The sequence below is a fragment of the Zonotrichia albicollis genome, chromosome 4 (assembly GCF_047830755.1).
Source record: "Zonotrichia albicollis isolate bZonAlb1 chromosome 4, bZonAlb1.hap1, whole genome shotgun sequence".
Taxonomy (NCBI): domain Eukaryota; kingdom Metazoa; phylum Chordata; class Aves; order Passeriformes; family Passerellidae; genus Zonotrichia; species Zonotrichia albicollis.
The window spans coordinates 62,028,364-62,054,090 of record NC_133822.1 but is presented as its reverse complement, the minus strand read 5'-3'; the positions used below and the strand labels follow the sequence as shown (position 1 = coordinate 62,054,090).

Here is a 25,727-nt window from a genome sequence, read left to right as displayed (position 1 = left end):
ATCAGCAGCATTGTAATGTCTGTCTTGTTATAGTGGTAAGGATAAAAATGAATAAAGATATATAGCTCAGATCTTACACAAGTTTTTCTTCAAAAACTTTCAGTGGCTGAAGAAATCTGAAAAATATGGACATCCTATGGATTTCCCTGATTAGTGTTTACAAGTTTCCCTTTTGATAGCTCAGATTGCCTATGCAGTGTAGTTATGTGGAATTGTTGACATAAAAATGTGAGAGATGAATGTGGGTCTTGCCAGCTTATTTCACTCAACCAAATGGAATAAATTGAAAATTGTTTACTACAGTGCCAAGTAGCAAAAATTAAAATTGTATATTCATTTTACAAAGAAAAGAAAAGGAGGAAGCTCTCATTAAACATAATGCTAATGGCAAAGGATTTAGAGTTGTGTGACTAGCTAGCATCTCCCTCCATGCTTGTCCGTGAGGGCATATATGGGACAATAAGCAGGGAAGTACCAAGCAGTGACAATGCTGCTGCCCGGCCTAGAGCAAAGGGCATAGCTTAGGGATGAGCCCCATGTCAGGGTCCCCTCCCAAAGGAGACCACCTGCCCTGGCTGTCTCTGCCCACAGCCCAGACTCCCATTTGAGCCTCCTGGGGCCATCATCCCAGCCCCAGAAATGCCACAGCAGGGCTGGTCTCCAGTTCCCACATCCCAGTCCATCCTTGGCCTGTGCGCAGGGCTGGGGCTGGGGCTGGTTGTCCTGCTTCCAGCTGGACCCTGTCTGCAAGGCCCTGCTCTGTCAAATATTTAAAATATTTAAAATATTTAAACCAAAGTAGGGTAATTTTCTAAAATTATCTATGAATGAAAGCAAAACTGGGGGCTCAATGCACAAATAGTGAGGTTCAATTCTGCTATGCCTGTAATGCTGAAGGATGGACTGACTGCTTGTAGTAGTCCCTTTTGGAAAAAATCTTGAAAAGAATTTTCTGAACAGGCCTGAAAATCTGAATTTTGGTGTAGACTAGATTTTCCTTTGTGTTTATGTATATTTAAGGTGCTCTTGCTGTGCCCATTTAAGCAAATGTACCAAATCTGATATGGAAAGCTGACGCTCTGTTTCAGTTGCCTGACAGTGTCTCTCAAATTCCTATCCTTGTAAAACTGTCTTTGCTTAACTAAAGAAATAACTAAAACTAGAAGAGCTATGTTTAGTTTCTCTCCCCTGTAGACTCTTGCTATGGGTCTGGAGATACCAATTTGGCATTGGAGACCCGATGGCCATTTTACAGAGAGTTGTTACACCTGTTCCTTTTGCTTGTACAGGCTGTGCCAGGGATGTTCAGTCACCCTGCACTGCACACACATAGATAGCATAGTCCTGTTTCAAAAAGGCCCAATACATAAAATAATGAATATTTTTAGAGCATTACCTAGATAATAATCACACATTCCATTCTTATTTTCAAAAAGCATCAATCTTTTAGAAAGAGTAAAGGTACAGCACCAGCAAATATATTAATTAAGCTGAAATCAGCTGTCCAGTTTTTACTTGAAAAAGGATCATTCCTAAAGTTGTAGCTAAAACAATAAATTTAGATAAGTTAGCTGAGCAATCAGCAGTCAAAATAAAAATGATCCACTATATATCAGATGAGCTCCTTACCTATCTGGAAATCATAGCATAATTTTACAGATAGCTTTAAACAAGTCTGTTGGCCAGGTATCCTACAGTCCTTGGAGATGAGGGTTTCAGAGGTGCATATACATTCAGTTCCCTTTAGTTTCAAGTGTTCACAGGTTGATGTGCTCTTTCTTCTGGTCATCTTCTATAATCCTCCCTGCTCTACATGTAAAACTGGGAACACCTCAGTTTTCTTCCAGTGATTGCTTTTCTCTTCACAGATATTACATGTCTTTCTTTATCATTCTTTATCTTTCCAGTCAGCTTTTCCTCATCTATCCTTATAATTTTGTATAAAGTATTTTTATTATAAGTATTCTTTCTACAGAGTCAAAAACCACCTGGTGACAGATTCTCTTCTTATTGCTTCATAAGTTTATTGATAATTGTACTTGATGACAGGTGGCTGATGTTGTCCATGCCAGCTGCAAGCAGCTTGGCCTACACGGTACCTTGTCTCGTGAGCCAAGCAGCACAGGGCTGGGTGGGAACACAGATGCAAAAGACACAGAAATTAGACTGTAAAATCAAACTGAAGGTTCTAATACTTGCCATCATTAGCTAGAATTGGCCAGATTATAGCAGTTTCATGGTAATTGTGCCACTCATTCTGCAAACAGTACTTTTATACATAAAAGTTCTTGTTCTCTCAGTTTCTTGGAATATAGTTATTTTTCCTCTTACAGTATACTGAGTAATTTGGTCAGTACCACAATACTAAGTGTTTTCACTACCAGAATCTAAATGGCTTCCCTTCATTTTTTCATAAAGCCCCTGCCCAAAATGTATTTCAGGAAAGTGCAGAGATGTGTGTTCATGGGTGATTTGTTTTAGAGCTTTTTTTCCTTCATTTTGGCAGAAAGAGGAAATAAAGGAGGAAAAATTTTACACTGTAAATGCTTCTGGGAAAGGGGGAAAAAAAAAGTGGATTTATTTATTCAGTGCAAATGAAAGTTAATTTAAACCATGGTAGATTTCTTATACAGTTCTGGAATGCAATTCATTAATTAAGAAGTCCTTTCTTATTCAGGTTAGCCAGTACACATTTGCAATGTGCAGTTACAGAGAAAAGAAGTCTGAGCCTCAAGAACTGATGCAACTGGAAGGATACACTGTGGATTACACAGCTCCTCACACAGGTACTTTTCATTATTTTGAAATAGCTCAATATATTTGTGTAAAAAAGCTGTTTCAATTTGCTCCTTTTGATCTAGCAGCAAAAACTCCCAAGTTTCTTTGACAGAAAAAAATCCCAAGATTCTTTGACAATTACTCCACTAGGACATTCTGATGTGAAAAATCATGCTTTTAGAAATAAGTTTGTTGCAAGACTAATGAAAAATAAACTTTACACTAAAGTTTCCTGAAACACTGTAAGATCACATATAATACAAGGAGAAAATTGTGAATTCTAGTTAGTCTTCCCCTTTTCTCTTTTTGATGGTGGTGGCCCGTGGCAGTATACTGTGAAGTATATTCATAAATAATTTAGAAAAGAAGACAAATTATGACAATGCCTTTAAAAGACAAGTTACTCATAGTAATCAAAAATCAATTTTGACATAACAGAAAAATCTCCACAAGTTAATATTAAAATGGAAGAGGGAAATCCCATGCGTAGAAAAACAATTCTGCCTATGTAGTGGAGGGTTATGGAATTAGGAGACTTCTGAGACATTAAAGATTTATCTTTGAAAATGTTGTGTCAACGTTCAGGATAATTGAGAAGGCAAACAATGCTCAGATGGCATTTGGAAAACTGAAACAATTCTGTCATAAAGAAATCCCCAGCACAGCCACGTTGACTGTTGTGTCCTGTTCTCCTTACATGCTCTCAGAAAGAAAAACACTGGAATGAGAAAAAGGACTAAGGAAGGGCAGCACTGATAAAGGATATGGAGTTGTCTCTGTTCAATAAGAGATAAAGTTGACAGGGATTTCCAGCTAATAAAATATTACCAGAAAGGAGAATATGTTAAAAAAAAAAGCAAAATAGCACATGGCAGAGAGAAGATTATTAAGAAATAACTTGTAGCTGAATTTAAAGTGGAGTCATGTAAATATTTTCTCATGTGATTTCTATATTTATTTTACTTATGTTACTTCTATGTATTACCATTTGATCCTTATAGCTCTAGATTTATCTTATTTCTAGGTCTATAAATACCTATAAAATGTTTTAGCACACCCCTCCACACACGCACATACTCTGAGTAAAGCCAGTAATGTAATAAACATTGATGGTGATTGAGAAGTAACTTGTATTTATCAAGATTACCTTCTTATTTACTCCTTCAGGTCTCCAGGGTGGTCGGATGTTTTTCAATGCTGTTAAAGAGGGCGATACTGTGATATTTGCCAGTGATGATGAGCAGGATAGAATACTCTGGGTTCAAGCCATGTACAGAGCCACAGGTCAATCCTACAAGCCTGTTCCTGCAAGTCAAGCTCAGAAGATGAACCTTAAGGGAGGCAATGCCAACACAGATATATCTCCACTTTGTAAGTTGGCTTTTCTTTTCTTTTGTGGCTTTGGTTTTGGTTTTTTGCTGGTAAAATATGTAGCAGTTCCCTCAATGAAGTTTAATTAAGCCGAACTTATTCACTAGGCAAATGTGTCTAGCAGTTCATTGTTAGCCAGAAGCTCTTTAACTCAGATTATTATTAACAACAGGGGAAATCCTGACTTGCAGGTCATTATTTTTATTATAATCCATGAAAATACAGCAATTAGCTTCATATTCCTTACAATTGACCCATATATTACCATGGAGACGATGTTTAGTTTGCATTGTATTTTTCATTAGCCAGCCAGTGTAGTGTTGAATAGAAAAGTATCAATCTATTCTCACAATTTTTGTAGATTTAGATCAGCTTTATCATACATTGTACATATTAGTTACCAAAAAATTGCTATTTAGGCATTGCATTACATTGTGAGTTGAAAGGCAATAGATGGGCTCCTGGATTTTTTTGGCACATATTGTAATATTAAATTACATATAAAAAATTCTTTAAATTATTCAGGTTTAAATTTTCATCACCTTTCTTTAAGGAAAGAATAGTTTCAGAGAAATTGAGGTAGATATTTTAAATCTTCAGATTATGTCTTTGAAAGTATACTGTCATGTATACTGTATCTGCACAATAGGAAGCTCATTGTTTTATGTTGTTACAGAGGCTGAGTGCAATTCAATGACCTTTTGTAGTAGCCATCAAATTTCTGGAACATCATGTGATTATTATACAATAATCCTTCTTCATTATCACGTAACCATACATGCATAGTGATAGAAGGGAGACATATTGTCCAGGTTTAGAGCAAGTTTGGGGAAGAATCCCCCCAAAGGAGCTCCGGTGGGAAAAGCAGATCCAATCGGCCCCTCCCCCCTCAACTGGTCCGGGAGGAAAGAAAAGTACCTCCTTGGAGAAAGGTGGAAAAAAAACCTTGTTTATTAAACAATACGACCAAAACAGTATCAAAACAATGAGACCCCTTGCCACTCTAAAAGAGATGACAAACTGAGAAAACCCCGGGTTCAAGCAGCAGCTCACTCAGTCTCTGATCAGTCTCTCAGTGCTGGAATTGTCGCAGGCCAGGCCCGGCCCGGTGGGCCACAGCTGCAGCTGCCGGTGCTCTCCTGGGTGTTCAGTCCAGAGCAGTTCCAAGAGGTCCAAAGAAAAGGGAAAAAAAACAGTCCAGGGAACTTCTTTGCCTCAGCTAGCTAACACTAACTAAAAAGCAAAAGAAGAGCTCTCTGTCCCGCTGTCTGTCCACAGACAACACAGTCAGGAGCAGGAATGTGGAGGAGTGAGTGCAGTGTCTGAAAACAAACTGCGCGCTTCTTCTCTCTCCCCCTTCACTCTCTGTAACACTCTTAAAGGTACAAAACTTACTATTATTCAACATAAACAGAATGAGACGATTGGGGATAAAAGCATCATATAGTCAACCCAGGACACATATGTTTTAGACTAAACTTGGTTTAGTGTCTGAAGTCTGTAGCAGGTTGATCCAAACCCATTCTCTTCCCTCAGTCTTCTGTCACTCAGTTTCATGAACTTCTGTTCTTCCTCTACTCTTATATCAGTTTGCTTTTAGAAAACAGTAAAATGTGCTTGTTAAACTTAGTAATATTTATGTAAAATCCTGAGGAACTCTCTATGTCATTGAGCTTTCCAGTGTCAAAATCATTGAAAAAAGTTTAATCTCACTAAAGCACTGAAATCTGTTTTTCATATGAAGCAATTTCGAAGGGCATTAATCTGAAACACATTGTGAAGTAATCTTTCATTATGGGGCCATTAAGGAGAAGTAGGATGGAAGCAACACTGCAAAAGCAAAGATGGGGCAACAGCCAAAAAATGCTTCTGCTCACCTCTTCCCAGCTGCCTGGATTTGTGCTCAGTGGTGGGATCACTGTGTTCCTGCCTAATGTCCCTGCTTTATGGGCATCAGTTAGAAAGTACAAGAGAAGTGACTACTGACAGCGGTAGCCAAGGACCTGCTCCTGCATTTGGACACAGTGTTTACATGGAAGTGAAAGCAACTAGAAAACTCTGACCATGGGATAGTGAAAATTATAGAAAGAAAAAAGTACAGAAAGCAATCACAAATTTGTATATACTGAAACTGTGTTTTCAAAGATAAAATTACTGATAGTGTTAAAGAATTAAACAACAATATTGTCGAGTCTTGACATTATTTTAGACATTATTTTAGAGGTACTACAGTTCTGGAAACCACAGAAAAAAGTAAGGGTTATTTTAAAGGTGTTTTAAGGCAAGCTCCAAGAATATGATGCATTTTTCTGTCATGCTTATGTATCTACTTACACAAACTAGTATGACTGAACTGTATATAAAGCAAAATTCCATGTTTAAATTATTATTTTCTTTTGGGTATAATACACTTAAATGTTGATATTTTGTAATAATTCACAAAATAATTAATAACTTATAATAATTCTTAAAATTTTTTACAGTAGAGTAACTTGTGGAAATTAATTTAATGTGATATTTATAATCATTGTTTGACTGATTTCTGTAATATCCCAGTACTCTCTACATGAGGAAATTTTTTATTTCATCCCTTATACTTGAGGTAGAAATGAGCATAATCAAATTAATCAGTTTTTTAAAAACTTCAGGAATTGGGGTTTTTAGATATAACCTTAAATAATTTTCTAAGAGTCCTTCTTCCTTTAAATATATGCTGTGCTGAATTTCTTGAGACATAGTTTTACTCCTAAGAAGAGACTCTATAGCTGTCCTTTTGTCACATTTAAATAGATTCAGTTTCACAAGAAGTTCATTTTCTTTTCCCCTAGAAAAATGTTTACATGAAGCTAAGTGTCTTTTATTTTAATCAAGATATAACAGCACGTACTTGAGAGCTGGCATATGTATTAAATGAAATTAATTTCCATTTTTTTCTTTGCTTCTATGGCACATTTTTAGTATCAGGAAATACAGTTTTGAACAGATGATTTCTCAGATACTATTTTTATGATCTTTAGTTTCCTATTGATGCACAATTTAAGCATTTCCAGCCAACAGGAGATCACATTGTTTTAGTTTCTGCAGTATATCATGCAATGACATCTCCATGTACAGAAGCAGAAAACCAGCTTGGGTTTTGCGAAACAAATGTCAGTTAATGGCATTCAAACCTCAAAAGTCTGTCCCCATTTTCTTTATCCTCTAAGATGAAAAATCAATTCACCCTGACAAAATGTTCCAAAAGAATTTTCAATAACTTGGAGAAAATTAAATATCTTTAAACTGCAGGATGTAAAAAAAAAAAATCAACTTGAGGAGAAATGTTTCAATATTTTTCCGTATTGTGCTTAGAAAAAAAAGTTCTTTCATCCTGAAATTTTCTTGGTCGTTAGAAAAATATCTGAAAGTAGTATTTAACTGAATCAAACTACTGTTGTACTTGTCCAACTTCTAAAATGTATACTAGTCAATTTTTTCATCTCTAAGTAACATGGTGTAGCAGTGTTGTGGTATTTGGTGACTGCAAAACAAAAGTGAAGATAGGCTAATGTCAGCAATGATCAAGAAAAGGAGACTGACCTTCAGATCCACTGTTCTGCATAAGCATGTTGAATGAAAGAATAGAATCTTTAAGGATGCATGACTGTAGAATTGCCAGAAGTTTCCCAAGGACATTAATGTTTCAGGGAAAGCACCAATGAAAAACAGGTTAATTTGAATCACATAAAGGTTCAGGAAGTGATCCCTTTTTAATGAGCAATGTATTAGGAGATACATTCATACAGTTGAAAAGCCTGCTGGAGTGCTCAGCACTGCTAATAACTTGTTCATAACCTAGGAGTTAAAAGCAGCACATGAGGGGATTGTCAGGTCTTAATGAAGAAATACAAAGCCAAACATCATTCTGAACCTACACCCTCATGAGTTCAAAGGGGTAAAGAATTGGAAGAGGTAATCTCTTGCAATTCATTACATTTTTAGAAACAAACAAGTCAAAGGTATTTTTTTATTTGACATAGTTTTCTCGGCAGGTTTTGCAGCTTTATGTCCACCATACCCTTTTAGTAACTCCATCCTCCCTGCATGTTTCCCCATTCCCCTTATGTCCATTTCCTGCTTGCCTCCAGCCATCCCTGTCTCCCTTTTAGAAAGAAAATGTTTACACCAGCCTTCACCACCTTAGGCAGCCAGTAACTCACCTGTGTGCTCTCTTCTGTACTAGTCAGGAGCATGTAAAACTTTCCACAATCCTCTTCAAACCTGCCCTTCAACAAAATGCTGGCAATCAGTCTGTGTGGTATCCCCAGCCCAGCAGCCAGACCATACAGGCCAGCTGCTTTCAAATTCTCTGCCACTTTCTCTGCAGAAGTTATTTCATGGCCTGATACCTAAATTATAAAGTTCTGGGGTCACAGATTGTCTCTTTGGCCTGTGTAGTACTTTGGAGTCCTGGTCAATGATCAGGAGTCAAAATGTTCCCAGTGCAAGCTGTCACCATCTGTCTGGAGTGGCACTTGAAGGAATGTAATGCATGTCTTACCACTGTCTTTTCCAACCAGTTCCAGCCCCTTCTGGAACAGAGTCATAGTTCTTACCCTGCCAGTCTTAGTCTTTAAATCTTTTTAATCCCTACAATACTAGATTGCTTGCCTCTACCTTCTCTTCTTTCCTGCTTGCCTGAGCTGGTTCAAATTGCTTTTTCGATGCTTAAAATCAAGGAGGGATGTTACTGAGAGGCACAAAAAGGAGTAGGTCACCACTCAGCAAGGCCAGTACCTGTGGTTCACCCTAGCACAGAGCAGATGATGCAAGAAATGTGTATTTGCTTCTAGGCTGGAACGAGGCAGAGATGCTGGGTAGGGATGCTAGAACTACTTGATAGCGTGCCATAAACATAAAAATCTTGGTAGTTTTAATTCACTCAACTCTGATCTGAGTCACTGAGGATGTGATGATTTTAAAGCATTTGCAGCTGGACTAAAATTTAAAGTTTCTTGCAAAGATGGCAAAAGGCATACTTAAAATGCAGTTCTGCCCTTATGAGTATCTTTGTCTAAAAGAGCATCCAAAGAATGTGCTAAAACTTCTGTAATAGCTTTTGTTAGTTTTTAGCATTGCTTGCAAATATATTTGTTTGTCCTATCTTGATTAAAAAAAAGATCATTTCAAAAAGATAAAATATACAACCTGAAACAGGCAGTGCAACATAGAAATGGCAGCCAATGATTTTGAGTTAAAGGCAACATGGAAAGCATGGCAACAAATTTGATTAAGAAGGAAGAAAAACTAATTGTGAAAAAGCAAGAAAAATATTACTGCTTCAATGCTCTCCCCAGATATCTTCCCAATATTTTCCAAGATTGAGAAACTGTAGTAAAAAATGAATTCGTATTTTTTTCTTTGTGACAATACAGCTCCTTATATGCCTTTTGCATTTGCTTGCTGTTTGAACAGGACATCTAAAGCTCATTTATGTAAGAATTTTAAAAAAGTAATTACTAACAATTTTTGAAGTAGAGCCTTGAGTAATTTTTTAGTCACAGTCATATACCATTTATGAATTGCTCGTGATTCTTGCTCAAATTCTTAAATTTGTTTTAATTCCTTTTTGTTTCAAAATGTTTGCCAATTATCTTGTTTGTGCATCCTAGCAATAAACAAAAATGTAATGCATTACTCTAGATCTATTTTTCTGTTATTTCCTGCTTGCCTATAGCTGGCAAAGGTAAGTTTTTAGTTGTTTTTCTGTTGCTTAAAAATATTTGATAACAGATATTCTGTGACTGTTTGACAATGTTATTTGTACTACTTGATTCACTCAAAAAGATGATCAGTCATGGATCTTTCTTTTAGAATTAAACCTAGCAAATATTTATACTTTCAAATCAATACTTTTGCTTATTTTGCCCAAATTATGTAATAGCAAATTCTGCTTTCACGAGCTGTATTGTGTTCAATAGGTCTCATTACTCATTATGGTCATCTGGATACTGTATCAGTGTGCTGGATCTGTTTCATTTGCGACATCCAATCTCCTGATTTCAAAATACTGAAATTACTTGTCAGTACTTACACCTTCTCTCTTAAAAAAGGGTTTTTTTTTATATATTGATGTGGTTAACCAGAGAAAAAACCAAAAGGTTATTTTAAGAATGATTCAGCTCTGTATAATTTTCTAAGTGATGGCAAAAAGAAATATTATTACAAATTCTTTTTTGTCATATGCCTTACTATGAGAAATGTTTATAGTATACGATAAACCTGATATAAGAAGGAAAATTTATAAGAAATGCTGAAATAAGTCACAATAAATATAATGGACTTGAAAAGAGTTTTATCTGGGTTTGAACATTTTGAAAGCTACAGATAACTTCATCTGTTGTTCAGTACTTTTGGTAGTGTAGTTGTGTTGATGTCAGTTGTTTATCTTTGAATTAATGTGTTTAAATGCAGTTAGATTGCACTAATTAAGAGAGAGCATTTGTTGTACCTATGTCAAAAAATATGAGCTAGATTTGTCATTAATGATAGGCAGGTCTAATGCTCATTGAAATATTGCTAATCTGTGTAATCACATATGCTACAGATATTTCAAGCATTTAAAATACATGCTGCTGCTTGTCTGGGGTGATGGTCTCATACCTTACACCATCGATATATTGTCATACTGTTTATTTGCTGCATCCACCTTGGTGAAATCTGTCACATGGATGTGACTCTTGCTTTGACAATGCAAAGCCAAGTGATATGAATAAGTTTCTGCATCTTTCTAGGATTTGATGTTGCAGATCCTTCAGCTTGAATTAAATAATTCTCCCATCCACAAATACAGCTGAAAGTTGGACTTGACATGGATCAATATGATCTGGGGCTAAATTTCTAAATGTGACTGATTATGTTAGCATCATGCCCACAGATCAATATTGAGTTTTATTATGAACCTGACTCTATAATTGGGTTTAATCAATAAACTTTTGTCTCCTTTCTTTAGAAATTTTAGATTTCTACTATGCAGGTTTTCAAAATTGCATTTAGGATACACTTAGATCTATACTTTTCTGGTAACGAATATAAAAAGACCTAGGTTTGAATTTAAAGGAACAAAGAGCTAAGACCCTATTGAAAGGGGAAGTCAATTTTTAAGTTGATAGGACTGTTCACCCCAGTACAGTCTATAGAATCCAAGACAGCTAATGTGCTAATACGTAACTAGTCCTTTTGGGCACTGTAAGGCTTTTTCTGTCCATACTAGATAGATAATTCACATTGAAGACTTTGACAAAACATAGCATTAATGAAAGCAATCACTAGAGCTTCTCTTTTGATAAACCCGCGGGGTTTAAAGGCGTTGAAAAATGCAATCTGTGAAGAACAATAAATTTGGGCCTTTGATTGAAGTGCCATTTGGGATGGTATGCTTTCTCAATGTATTTACACAAAAATGCTGCTCCCTTTTTCAGTACACTTTGCTGGAAGGTTGAAGGAGCTCTTTGCCATTACTACATTAAGGTTCGTCTCATTAAAAGCTGAGTACAAAAAGAAGGCTGGAAATGACCTAGCTCAAGCCAGTGTGTTCATTTCTGCTCCAGTTTGCCATTTGAGAAGTAGGCTTCAAGCCATGATGAATATTTCTATTAAGTGGTACTTTGAACTGCAGTAAAGATGCTCTTTCTTTTCTGAAGAAATAAATGCATAAACCTGTTTGGGGTTCTTTTTGGTTTTTTTCTCTTTCTTTTCCTTATTTTTTAATATTTTGTGGTTATTTTGCTAAAATTAGAAGGAGAACCATACTAAACCAGGAAATTACAGAATATTTTTCATTTCTACTCATAACATTGTTTTTACATTGAAACATTTTCAGAGCCCACTAGAAAACAATGGTTTAATACTTTTTTCAGGTACTACGTTGTGTTTTCTGGCAGCCTTTCTAAATTTTGGTTTATCTGTCAGTGGATAGCAATTTTTTCCACTGTTACACTCCATAAATTGGTATGATTGATTGATAGAAAAATAATTCAGTAATGATATTTTCAGATTAGAAGATCAAGATTCTGTAATAATTCACCTGCAAGCATTCCTCTATATATGAGTTATTTCTTTGAGATACTTTCAAGAAAGCTTAGATATTGAGACTTACATGCCATGCATACACTGGTGTTTGTAAGTCTGAGCACACACTCTCATGTATTGTTCTGCACATTTTTCCTTTGTATAACAGATACGGACCGAGGCCAGAAACATGGCATGGATGAGTTTATTTCTGCTAATCCCTGCAAATTTGACCATGCTTCCCTCTTTAGACTGCTTCAGAGACAGACCTTGGATCACAGATTGAATGACTCCTATTCTTGTTTGGTGAGTACTGACTGAAAGATGGATATAAAGAAGTGAGAAATAGTTGTTACAAAGTAGTTCTTTCTTCTTCGTTCATTCAACAACTGCAGTTGTAGGTGGAATAAAGGGTTCAATCGATTGGTTTTAAATTTGAAAATCACATACTTGCAAGCGGCTGCTGTGCCACTCAATAGAAAGCAAAGAGACACGAACAGTCTTCAATTTCATCAGCTGAAATTTGTCATGTCCTCTGGGGAGGTCTGAATAAAAACAGAAAGTTTTGACAATAGCAAGAGCTCCTGTGGTAGAATTTACTGACACCTGTACAGGCATTTCAAGGTCCAGATGTAGTTGCCTCAGCTCAGAGATTTTCACCTGTCTTATAATTCTTCATTCCACTCTGCTGTGAAGGCAAAACACCAAAGAAGGGAGGCAGACCCATAAGCAATACATATGCATATGTGCATTACCTGAACTGCAAGTAACAAAGGGGAGTCTAATCATTAGACAAAAGAAAATACAATGTGATCTCCGTATCAAAATGAATGTTTTCCACATTCAAATACCATCATTACCATCATAAAAGGCAAGATGTTTGCTGCAGTTTCCTTTTTGTACAATCATTATCTGTTCTGTGCTTTGCAAACTAGTTGAGGATGGGGCTGCTTCAGGTTTTGTTTTCATTAGGGAAGAAAACCAGCAGCAATCTCATGGAAGTTCATCAGATTATACACACTTGTTAAACAGGTTTGTATGAAGCAGACCTTTTAACTTCCTGAGGCTTTAGTTTTCACCTGATATTACACCTGAAATAGTGATCACTCACTAAGAATCTAAAATGCCTCATAGCACATAAATTTTTTTTCACTTTAATTTCCCAACAGCAACAAAAAAAAAAAAGATAATGGGGATTTTTGCTTATTTTTCCATTGTTCTGACTAGTCTTGTAACACAAAGATAATAATTGGAATTTTTAGGATTGTTGCAGTTGCTAAAAAGGGGGAAAATTATTATTTGATGAGAATTGCCTCCTTTTTAAAATACTGCCAGATACATATGTATAGAAAAGTTAAAGGATTCATTTTCTGTCTGTGGGTTGCACACTGTATCAAAGAGGCCTGAAGGTACATCTGTACAAAGTAATTGGCACTCAAAGAGAAAATGGTTAGCTTTCTACCAGTGCATTGGGGTCAAACTCTTTTTTATAATAATAATATAGTAAGACACTTAATATAACCTTGAAATCAGGAACTTTTAGAAGAGGTTAGGTGAAATGCACAGTGCTATAGCAACCATAAAGCAGATGTATTTCTTATCGTTCTTTTTTTAAATTCAGCTTTAAATAAGTGGAATGGTGATTTTTTTTTAATTGCATATTTAACTACATTCTTTTATTTTAAAAAAATTGGGAATGTCAAGGTAACAATAGAATAGATGGACATGTAAGTGTGATTTTTCTTTTCTCTAACAGCTCATTTCCCATAATCTTTTAGAAACAATTCATCCCTTATTTCAACAAATACCACATATGTGTAACCACACATATGACTTGTAAAAAAAATTTTAAACCATAGGAATTAATATTATGCAAAGTTCTGTTATTTAAAAAATAATCTGTTAGTCATTATGTAACCTAAATTTCTCCAATTCTACATTCTTCTTGGAATAGGGAGAGTATTGAGGGGATGAGGGATTTTGGGTTTGGGGTTTTTTTTCCAATTTTAAAATGAAAAAATTTGTAGTTATCTAATACCAGTGCTTTGTAGGACATATTATATGTTTGAGAGACTTGTGCCTGATGTGGGTTTGAACAAGGGCAAGGAAAGCACACATTTAAATTAAAAACAAGCACTCCAACAGATATTTTAAGAGGGATTGAAGTTAAATTAATGAGTTCTTTACAATTTTGTATTCTTGTCACAATTATATCTTATGAGAATGAGCAGAAATTTTAATAGTTTGCTCTTGTACTGCTAGGCAATGATATGCAACATTTTGTTATGTTTTCCATAAAAACATAGGGAGAGATAAGTGACAATGACAACATATTGGGAGAATATCAATCACAATAACCACTGTTAATTATATCTAGGGCTAGCATACATATTATTGCAAAAATACAGTTAAAATCCGCTTTCTCTCTTCTTGCAGTAGAATACCATATTTTGTATCAAACACTGTGTAAGCTATATGAGGCATTGCAACATGATCAGATTAACATGCTGAGTATTGTTCTGGGTTCTAAAGCTAAGTGTTCTCTAGAAATAGATGAAGCTCCTTAAAGGCAGTGGGAACACTGATTTCAAAGAAATTAATTAGGAGCAGAAATTATTAAATATAAAATACCATTGAGGTGTTCTTGTTTGCTGATAGTACGTTAAATTGAAGAGTTTGAGGAAAATAGAAAGCTGGAATTCTTGTCTCAAACAAGTATTTTTGTGAAGTAAAAAAAAATACAGATTTTTTAAAACTGATGTGAATATATTTTTAAGTTTTGTTCAATAGTATTTCTGCTGATATTTTGTACAAATATTAACCGTCAGATCTTGTGAAAGTATTCACAAGCATTAGGGAAATATTGGTCTTCAGCCTCTATATTGATGTTATAAATTCTTTATTTTGCAAAATATTTTGCTTATCCAAGTTATTTGTATATTTGAGTTCAGGTATTCCTCAATCTCTCTCAACCATTTGATGAGATGGAATGATGAGAGATGATGAGAGGGAAATATCACCATAATCAAAACAAGAACAAAGAAAAATGCTTACATAGAACAGCTGTACAGTATTTGTAGTTTTCCAAGGTTTTTGTTTTTCTCCATGCTGCTTTTTGGAAGCTCACTCTGCTACTTCTTATCATATTTCTGCATCAAGACTCAATTATATTTTTACACTCTGGACTCACTCAAGAACTGTTTTTATCATGTGAAGGAGTCTGTGCTTTGCTCATGTCTGTGTCAGGGTTAAGCTGTTCTCATCAAGACTCTGACCAAGAAATCTCTCAGTAAGCGTGAGAATATCTAATAATTATTTAAGGTCAAATCTTACTCAGGTGGCTTTTGACAAGCTACCTAGCTTTGCATCTCTTTACTCGTAAAAGTTGTTTTAAAGTTGTTAGAAGTGCATGCATGTTACATGGATAAAGGGTGGAATTGTGGTAAGAATTTTAAAGTTGCAGCCACAGAGAAATGACCATCCAGAAACTGTGCTTTAATGTCTGTGTTGATGTCCTTCAGCATTCCCAAAATTTTATTTTTCATCTTATAATTGATTGATAAAATAAATTATTTGAAATGTTAGTTTATTTTAGATTTTGATATATGACTTAATCTTTGGATGTATTAGGATGTTTTTTGTAAATGAGGTATTTCATAGTAGTGGTATCTATAACTGCAAATAGTTTCCTGACATTTAATCTTTTCAGTAATAGGGCTATTGTAGGGTCTAGTTTCAGTGCCATCAGCATTAGTCAGATGGAAATCATTCTAATATAAAAAGTTTATGTAACGGGCATATATAAAAATCTATGTTTCTATTTTTTGTCTGATTTAAAGCTGAGAGTGGGAAGATAAATCTCAAGTGTTGTGTGTGTGTTTTTGCCTTCCAGGGCTGGTTTAGCCCGGGTCAGGTGTTCGTGCTGGACGAGTACTGCGCTCGCTACGGGGTGCGGGGCTGCCACCGCCATCTCTGCTACCTGGATGAGCTCATTGAATACTCAGAAAATGGCTCTGTCATTGATCCAACCTTGCTCCACTACAGCTTTGCATTTTGTGCTTCTCATGTTCATGGTAACAGGTAATTTAATGATATCTTTCCTTATCCATAGTATTTAAATGCGTAGTCTGAATAAAAGTATTTATAGGCTCTTGCATTCACCGGGCAGGGAACTGCACACAACAGAAATCAGTTCATGAAAGTTTCTTCAGGGGTACTGGAGGTTCCATATAGATTACTGTTAAAAGAAATATTTTAACATGTACTTGATTTCAAGTACAAGTACATGCTTTCAAGCATGTAGTATGTTTTCAAGATAAAAACCTGTTAAAAGGGTAATCTTCTTCATTCTGCATTTGTGTTGTGGTACTACCAGTTAACATTTTGAATAATTATGCCGTTTAAGGGAAATTTTGACTCTTTCTGCAGTCTGTAGCTTGGCAACTAATCATACTATACTGTGTTCTTCTCTCTGTGCTGTTACAGAGAGAAATAACTTACATTGGGAATTAGCTGTAAGCCCCAGCCAGGAAGCACTTCTGGAATCCTTTCCACTAGACAGGTAGACTACTTCTGGAGCTTTTGGCCACAGTGTTTCCACTTGCAAGTGAAAGACTTAGAAAAAAAATAAGTTGTTGCTTTGCTATTTTTGCGCATTCTTTAAAAGAAGCAGTGCTTCATCTACCTCTTATTCCAGACTGTGAGAGGACAAGCTCTGCTGCTGGAGAGCACCACTTGCAGATCAGTAGCTCAGGTCAGGAGGGACCACAGGAGATCTCTAGGCAAACCTCCTGCACGAGGCAGGGTCAGTTATGAGGTCAGACCAGGTTGCTCAGGGCTTTTTCCAGCCAGGACTTTACCCTCTTTGAACCTGTCAAATTTCAGTGTAGTTATTTCCATGCCTGGTGTGTACCCTGGAGGGCTCAGTCCACCCCATCACCTCCCTTTCTCCAGGCTGAGCAAGCCCAACTCCCTCAGCCTCACGTCAGAACATGTGCTCTGGTGTCTGACCATCACAGTGGCAACTCAATAAACTGACTCCCTGTCTTCCTTGTATTTGAGTGGGAAGTGGGGCAGGCAATCTATCAAATTATAGGAGAACATGCATTTATGTCTATTTTGTGCACTAGAGGTGTAGACTGTTCTATGGAATATGTTTAAGAAGTCCAAAAATAGCAAGGAGAAACCCAATAGATCCTCCCAATGGTCCAATCCTGCCACTAGGGGAAACCATCACAATCCCAAAGGGAAATTACTCTCAGGAAGTCCCCAAACTGAATCTTGATTAGGATTGGAAGAGACATTTTCTGTCCCAAGATGTGTGCTTATGTTGCTTTGCTACCCGCCAGGCACAGAGGCTGTTTTGCTTGTCCTCAAGCCAGAGAAGAAGAGCTAATCCTTAGGAAGGATATTGTTTCCTTCACTGGCTCAGACAAAGCCTCATCTGGAGCTGGGGATTTGTGACCTGAGTGATTTCATTGGGGTAGACTAACAATATATAATACATGATAATAATATCCAAAATTGAAATGGTTTTGAATGTGCTTGAAACGCTGTCAAGAATCTTAACATTCATAGCAGTAAGTTAGGAGATTTCTGGCTTTTATTTGGTAACCTATTCTCTGTAAAAGCCTGCTTCTTCATCGGTTCCTCAAGAACCTGACACATTTGTATTTCCTATTGAGTCCAAGTCTTTGTTGTTTCTCGCCTTTTTATTATTGGGTTCAACCTAAGCAGACAAACATATGTGATAATTGCTCAAACTTATTTCAAGAATTCAAAAGAAAGGTAGATACATTTCTTTTTATTTCATAATTTGAGTGAAGGACAACCGTGCACGCAGTGCATGAAAATATCTCAGAGAGCACATCATTTACACAGTGGTAAGCACTCTGTATTCTGTCTGTTCCTACAGTACAGATATTCACTGAATAGCATTATGAGTGTTTTAGGAATAAAAGAAGTGTTGAACAGAGAGGGTCTGACTAGAACTGAGATATTGTAAAAAGGAAGAAAAAAGAAACATGAAGAAAGAAAAAAAGTAAGTCAAGGACAGAGGCAGACACACTCACGCAGAATGACAGACACAGATATACGGGCACATAATATACCCACTCATTCATTTACTGCAGCACTGAAAAATAGTAAAAGGTAAAAGAGAATTTCACAGACAATGCATGACAGGCCAAAGTTCTAGGCTGGTCCCTGGCGTTACACATTTTTGTTTTGTAAGTCAGTCTGGGAATCAGAAAGACCACAGAACAAAGGGCTTTGTACTCTGGCCATGATGTATTTAATTTATATGTTACCTTTGCTTCACAGAGGGATCTTAGACCCTCCCCAAGCCTGAGAAAGATCATCAAAATTGATCTTGAAGTCAGGTGGCAGAGGGGCATGCAGAAATGCAGCTGCATCTGTAGTTCACATTGTCCATTTCTTTTATGTATGAATTTTAAAATAACAGGCAATCTAGTGACATCAGTCAAGCAATCATATACAAGTTTCTCTCACCTTTGTTTCTGTTGAGGAGAATCTAAATCTGAATCAGCTTTGGCTCTTTCCATCTTTCATATGTTTTCAAAATTCTCCCAACATGTTTTTGAACCTTCAGGTGTCCCCTGTGCTGGTTTTCTGCACCGTAGGATATGAAGCATCTCTCATGCTGCAGGCTGTAATCTTGCAGATTTTAACACAGTACTGTGGGTTTATTTCCAGACACCTGGAATAACCATGCACAAGTTTTGTTGTTACAGAGCTCCAGGGACATTTGGAGCACAGAAGAGACCTGAGCTCCACAGTAGGCTGTATGCAGCAGACCTTGTCTCCTGATCTCAGGACTAGAGAACAGTCCCCAGCTCCTTTTTATTCTTTCCTGAGATGAAGAGGTAGACAACAACTTCTGCTAGATTTATCAAGCATACTTGTACTTTGTGTGTCTTATGCCAGTGTTGTTGGTTTAGGAACAGAAATGTTTACTCAGGGTCAAACACAATGTGCTGAGTCCTAGACTGAGAAATTAAAAGCTTGTTTGTTCTTTTCCTTTCCTGTTTGTTAGTCCATTACAACTGGGCTAGCAAACTGCTTATGTAGAAAAGGTATTTCTGCTTTTGTAGATGATAGTCTTAAGACATTCTCTTCCTAAATAGCCAACAAGGAAAATATTTCACTAAAAATATAGCTGTGCTGTGTTTAAACAAATATACATCCTTGTTTTTGAGTCAGCTATTTTATTTTCTTCTGTAAATAAAATCATCTTTCATTGTCTATACTTGTGGTGCTATGTGGATTTACTGTACCATCTCCTTTGGCTTCTCATCACCATGATTTTCTTTTAAAATATTCCATGGGCATTCATATGAAATATTCTATATAGTCCTCATCAATATAGTTATTTCACAAGTAAACTTTTTGCTTTGGACTTATGCATAAATTTGTTGCTGGTGAAAGTGAAATGGGCAGAACAGAGAACTATAGGACATTCCTGAATGATGACATTTCAGTCTAAACAGTCCAGGTAGGAGCTATTGTTTTCTTCCCCATCATGTTCACTCTTGTCTACTTTTCATGCTGTGACTTCTATTTAGTCCCTCTTGTCTGAAATGAATGCTGGTGGGTATCACATGAAGTGTGAAGTGACTTCTTTCCACCTGCTGAGTTACAGACTGAATTGAAAAATTCAAAATTCAAACATATTCCCTTGTTATAACTTTTCTTATTCAGAAAGATGTCTGATGAAATGGAAGTTCAGATATGAGAAGTGAATGTGAAAGTAAGACTACAAAAATCAGTATATAACTGAAGATGAACAGATTGGGAGTTTTTGTCTTTATTGTAAAAGCTTCAGCACAGGTGTGTTTCTAGAAGAACAGTCATATTGAGTCAGGGTTCTTCAAACCAGTCAGTCATTTGTCTCCAGCATTGACCTGCTTGTAGTAAAAGACGAGCAAGCATATGCAATATTTCCTCTTTCTGACTCCCAGCTCTCTGCAGCTCAGAATATTCCCTGTTTGGTAACCTGGAGTGAGTCTTTATTTCAGATACTTGTCCATTGCCCCCCTGAACCCTTTTCACCCTCAGCACCTCGGGCAGCAAGTTCCACAGCTCAGCCTCCTCTTGCTTGAAGAACTATTGCTTTGAACTTGACTCCTACACATCTCATTTCATGCTCTGCTACTATTGGAGAGGTGAAGGAGAAAAAAGAAAAATCCTGTTCTGTCTCTTTGCTATTTAAGAATCAAGAATTGAAGTGAACAATACAATGATTGCATTGGACAGAAGTTGTCTGCTAGTTGCTTATCCTTTTCTGGTGTTTCCCAGTGTTGATTTGCTCCTTTGACTGGTACTGAGCAGGAACAATTTAATGGAATTATCCATCATAAAACCAGGATCTTAATTCTGAACAACAACTGTGTTTTCCTTACATTTATCTATGTTTGTAATTGTTTTCTGTTGTATTGCTACCTGATTTCATGGGGTCTTTCTGGAATTCCACACTATGCTACATAACTATCATTAAAATTTCATTTTCTATCACCTCAGTTCTCAGCTGTTAGCCAGGTAATTTATAAATACTATAAAATAGCTCAAATCTCTGCAGAACTTTACTGATAACATACCTTCACAGCAGGTACTCATCTCTCTAATTTTAAGTGTAAATGTAGGAACTTTTACTCAGACACTGTTTAATTGCCTTTAAAGCCTTTGATTAGGGACTGTCAAAAGAGCTTTGGAAATCCAGGTATTTCAGATGAATCAGGTCACACTCATCCACCTGTTTCCAATCCTTTTAGAGAACTCCAGGGTCAGAAGGTAAGATTTCTCTGTCTTATGGCTTTGAAGCCATACAGACTTGACAATAGGTAATATTTACCCAAATTTCCTTATTTTTATACTTAAATATCCTTATGTTATAGTTCCTTCTGACTTTCTCAGATGCATGTAAGACTTACTGGCCTGTATTCCCCTTGGCTCCCTGGTACTTTTTATTTTCTGGTATTTAGTATTTTCTGGTATTTATCCTCCCTTTCTGATTCTTATCTCCCACTCCCCAGAAGTTCTTGATGAGAGCTTCCACATACCTGCAGGTAATTCAGGTCGCCAGGTGGTCCTGGGAATTTACTGCTGTCTGTTTTTTTTTCATTTGTTTCATAAAGGGTTTTTTTAGTTGCCTTCATTTTTAAAACATATTATGCTGAAAATGAAGTCTTCTTCATAATTAGTTACTTCATGATAATACACCAGTACAAAAAAAATCATTTTCTAGTTCTGTAGTAGACTTGCCCTCTCTGAAAGCTACTTTTAGGTCCTTGCCATCATTTGGCAGTGTGGATTTTCTCTCTGATAGGCTTCTTGCTTTGGTTATGCTTGGAGGAAATAGAGTAGAATAATGGGTTTCACTTGACAAGAGAAGTGAAACTGTGGAAACTTTGGAGAGTGCTATGCATTCATATATTTCTTTTCATTTTTTGTGTTTTGTGGCAAGAAACATTATTGCAATTTTACACTTTGTGTCAAGTCAAGTCATAAAAGAGTGTTCAGAGAAATCACCCCTTTTAAATCTGGGACAAGGAAATTCATGAAAATAAAGAAAATAGTGCCATTACATTGTTCTGTCTCTTCTTATTTTTTTTCTGGAACTTCTGAATAGGTATTTTATTCTCTGACTAACTTAACTTCAAAGTAAGGTTGTCTGTATCTTGATAAGATCTCCTTAATTTTGTGTCATTCATAAACAATACGGAATATGACTTAAAATAAAATTCCAGAACTTTAGTCAGTGGTTTCACCATTTATCTGCTCGTGTTCACCATCTGACATGAAATGTTTTGTCCAGTTGATCTCTTCCCAGGAGTGTTACGTTTTCACATGCACAGCTTTATATATAAAATATTTGTATATCATGTAGACTTGTTCTTAGATGGTTTTCCTCAAGAAAATGTTGCTAACAGGATTTTGTGGAACATTTTGGTTTTAAGGACTTGAAAATGCTTCCTCTTCCTGTGGTGTTTCTTATTCACTCTCAATCCTACATGTTCTGTCTGTGTGGTAATTACAGCAGGTGCAAGGTCTACTTCTACTGGTTTTTATTGGCAGATGGACCTTCTGCTTTAATCCTAGATCTGTTCCCAGGCTGTCCAGCAGCTGGAGGAAGGAGCCCGAGCTCCCTTACAGTGTGGGGAACTTTAGGGAAGTTAGTGTGTAGCATCAGTCTGCCAGTCTCTCTCACGTTTGGTACAGCATCTAGAGATGTAACAAGAGTCTATTGTTTTTGCAGTTTGTCTCATTTTTCTATCAATCATTTATAATGAGAATTGTGAAAGTGGATTTCTCATCCTTAAACCCATATTTTTGTTCAGAAGTCATTTGGTATCAGTCACTATTTGCCCAGAACAATGGAATGAGAAAATGACCTTTTAGGATTGATACGCTTTGTGAGTTTGTGCTGCTAAAGGAGAAGCAGTATTCTCTCAATAAAAAGCTGTCTCTCTTCTTCCAAGTGAATATAATCTTCCCTTTTTTCTGAGGCTTGTGGGCGCTGTTGAGAATAGAAGTTTTTCACTAGGCCCTGTGTCAAGCACCTTGCATCTTCCAGTTCATCCTTCTTTTTTTGGAAGCTGATCATGTCCAAGGTATATGAAACACAGAGGTAGGCTTACCATCCCCAAACATGATACAATATTTTGTTATTAATTTTAACTAATTACTGCCTTTACATAATCCTATATAAACCCTATATAAATGACATTACATTAATACATGCTTTGCTTTTCAGTAGAAAATATAACTGCATAAAAGATAATTAAAATCAACCCAATGTATGATCTTAATCTGTTTTAGTGACCTTCAGAATTGATCTTTTTCGTTCCGTTGTGAAAAAAGGGCATGACCTGTAAGCAGATGTCAGAGCAGCCTGAGAAATGCATACAGCAGAAGGCTCTATTGTGCCAGTTTTGTGTCAGAAATATTCGAAGAATAGTTAATATAAACAAGAAAATGCTCAGTCTTCAAGTGTCTGCTGGGTAAAGCTGTGTTTGAATGCCATGCAGTAATGCACTGTCTTCATATTCTGTGATAAAAAGACATCTGCTCTGTGAGCTGATAGTGGAAATCGTCATTCTTACATTTCTGTAACATAAACCATGGACTCTACAAAAGCCTTAATACAGTTGCATTTTAAAGGAAAATTTGTGTATTTAAGTTCTTGAATATCAAGTCCTATAAACAGGTAATAAAAATTCTACATCAAATTCTAAAAAACTTAGTCTTTGGTTTTCTAAGAAACAAGCAGTCAAACAAGCAGTTTATCTTGCTAATTTGAAATTTGTCACTGTTCTTTCATTTGATTGTACATCCTACTGGATATAAAAAACAAGTGCTTTCAGAAAGCATGAAAGTCTTTTAGAACAATTTGTTTCTAGAAGAAAGATGCCTTTAAGTTTGGTTTTGTTTTTTCTATGTCTTAAAGACCTTAACTGAAGTAGGGTTCTTTTTATTTTTTTTTTTCCATAATAATTTTCCATCTTGATCTAGCAAGATGGCAAATTCTTTTGGTCAGCCTTACTGTTCAAACCTGTGTGTATGTTAGAATATCAATCTGTACATTACTCTCCTCATACTCCTTTTTTTTTCATGGCACACCAAAGTGATAGTCTGTCTTTTTAATGAAGAAAACATGTTGAAAATACTTTTATAATTTTTAAAACATGTAAAGATGCAAAAAATCACCAGTATCAATGATGTTCCAGTGCAAGAAAGGCATGTTCAGTTAGTATTTCCAAGGCAGCCTTGCTTAAGGTAACAATTCTCTCTCTGACAGGCCACTAGGAGAAGCTGTTTCCAAAGTTGAGGGCTGGGAACAATCCACAGCCAACCCAGTGTCCTTATCTAATTCCTGTTGGAACAAGAATGCAGTTTTATCTTACCTGTTGTAGGTCTTCACAGTAATTTAATCCTACAATTCATCAAGTGACCTCTGCAAATTATTGCAGGTTTTAAGACCTCTAGAGATCAAAATAATCCTAGATGAAGCTCCAAGCCTTAAAGGATTATATAATGTGAGGAAAAACAGATCATTGCAACAGGAAAACCAAAATCCACTGCCTAATCAGTCAGCTCACTAGAGCAACTGCTGTCAGGACAACAATCTTGCAAGATTTTTGCAGTAAAAAAGCAAGTTTTGAAATTCTGATCAACCATTACTTTTGGTTCATTATTTAAGTGGTTCATGGTTGAACAGCTACTTTCCACTTGCATTTACTAGCTCTAGTTCATGAGATATTTATTTCAAATCTCTTCTGATATTTAAGTCTGAGTGAATCAATCAATTTCACTTGTGGCAAGAGACAACATTATATCTGTGCCAGTTAGACTGTGATCTAAGCAGGTGAGACAAGCCAATCTAAATCCAACTGACAGAGCCCTCAAAAAATGGTAGTGAGAGAGAGAAGGCTACTCAGGTTTTGAGTGTTCACTCTTTCACCTAGTTCTCTAATTCTAAAAAACGTTGTGAACAATAAAGAGGAAAAAGAGTTTGGAGGAAAGGAAAATTCACTCTCCATTACCTTCTTGAGAAGATGATGTTAAAATGAAAACTCTTCTTAAGACAGTCCGTCACTTTTCTGGCTGTGCTCTTGTAAGAGAGTTCCCAGGCTGCAATATCAAAGCTTAGTACTAGTTTTGAATTGAAAAAAATCAAGTCCATTACATTTGAGACAGCAGGAAGGACACATTTGTTGTTGTTTTAATTGCAAAATAGTTCTGACATAGTTTATGGATGGCCTAAACCTTTGAAAACTAAATGACTGTATGAGTCTGATTTTCCTTGCATAAATAAAAGTAACCAGATCAAAACAATGGTATTTATTTTATGCAGTCTTCAAAGTTAATAAAGAAAAAATATCCATAAGATTAAATTACTGGAAATACTGAAATATTTATTTATTTTTAATATTTCAGCTTATCTCAGAAACAGGTGGTTTTTTTCCATTGATTCTTTTCTAATCAGTAGTAGGTATATATTCCCCAAAGTAGAAAAATTATCACCAGCATGATATGTCTCAGGACTCTGTTGCAAAAATGCATTTTTATATTGTTGTTGCAATGAGGTTTGCAAGAAGAAGAGACAAAATTGTGGTTGTTTAGACTTTGTGCTATTTTCTGGAAGCATGTTTTCAAGAGGTGAATTTTTCAGCGCTATAGGTGGTCGTTTTCCAAAACCTTTTTATGTACTCCTCTTTCTGGGACATCTGCTTCTATGCAAACATATATTATAGCAGTTCTGAAAATTTTAGTTGTTGTCTACAAGGTTCCTAATGACAACAAACTCAGTGAAGTGACAGGTCCCTGGTACATAGTGATCCCAGCCTTAGTGCAGGATGACAGATATGACATCCTACTGGCTCACCTTTTTCACTTACTGTTATCTGCACCCCTAGGTCTTTCCTGACACATATATGACATGCCTCAGCGAGGTTAATATGACAGAACTATTTACTTTATCAGTCCAGAGCACAATCTCTCCTGACAATGAA

At 36.2% G+C, this 25,727-nt stretch overlaps 1 protein-coding gene across 5 annotated transcripts in view; it reads left to right on the top strand.

The window, feature by feature from the left end:
* The window catches only part of CADPS2 (calcium dependent secretion activator 2), a 287,443-nt gene that overhangs the window by 180,621 nt on the left and 81,095 nt on the right, over positions 1-25,727 (top strand). For all 5 annotated transcript variants that reach the window (XM_074539967.1, XM_074539966.1, XM_074539969.1 and 2 more), the window contains exons 10-13: positions 2,678-2,786; positions 3,946-4,149; positions 12,368-12,504; positions 16,091-16,278. In XM_074539967.1, the coding sequence (XP_074396068.1) occupies positions 2,678-2,786; positions 3,946-4,149; positions 12,368-12,504; positions 16,091-16,278 (638 nt within the window). The remainder of the gene's footprint in view (positions 1-2,677; positions 2,787-3,945; positions 4,150-12,367; positions 12,505-16,090; positions 16,279-25,727) is intronic.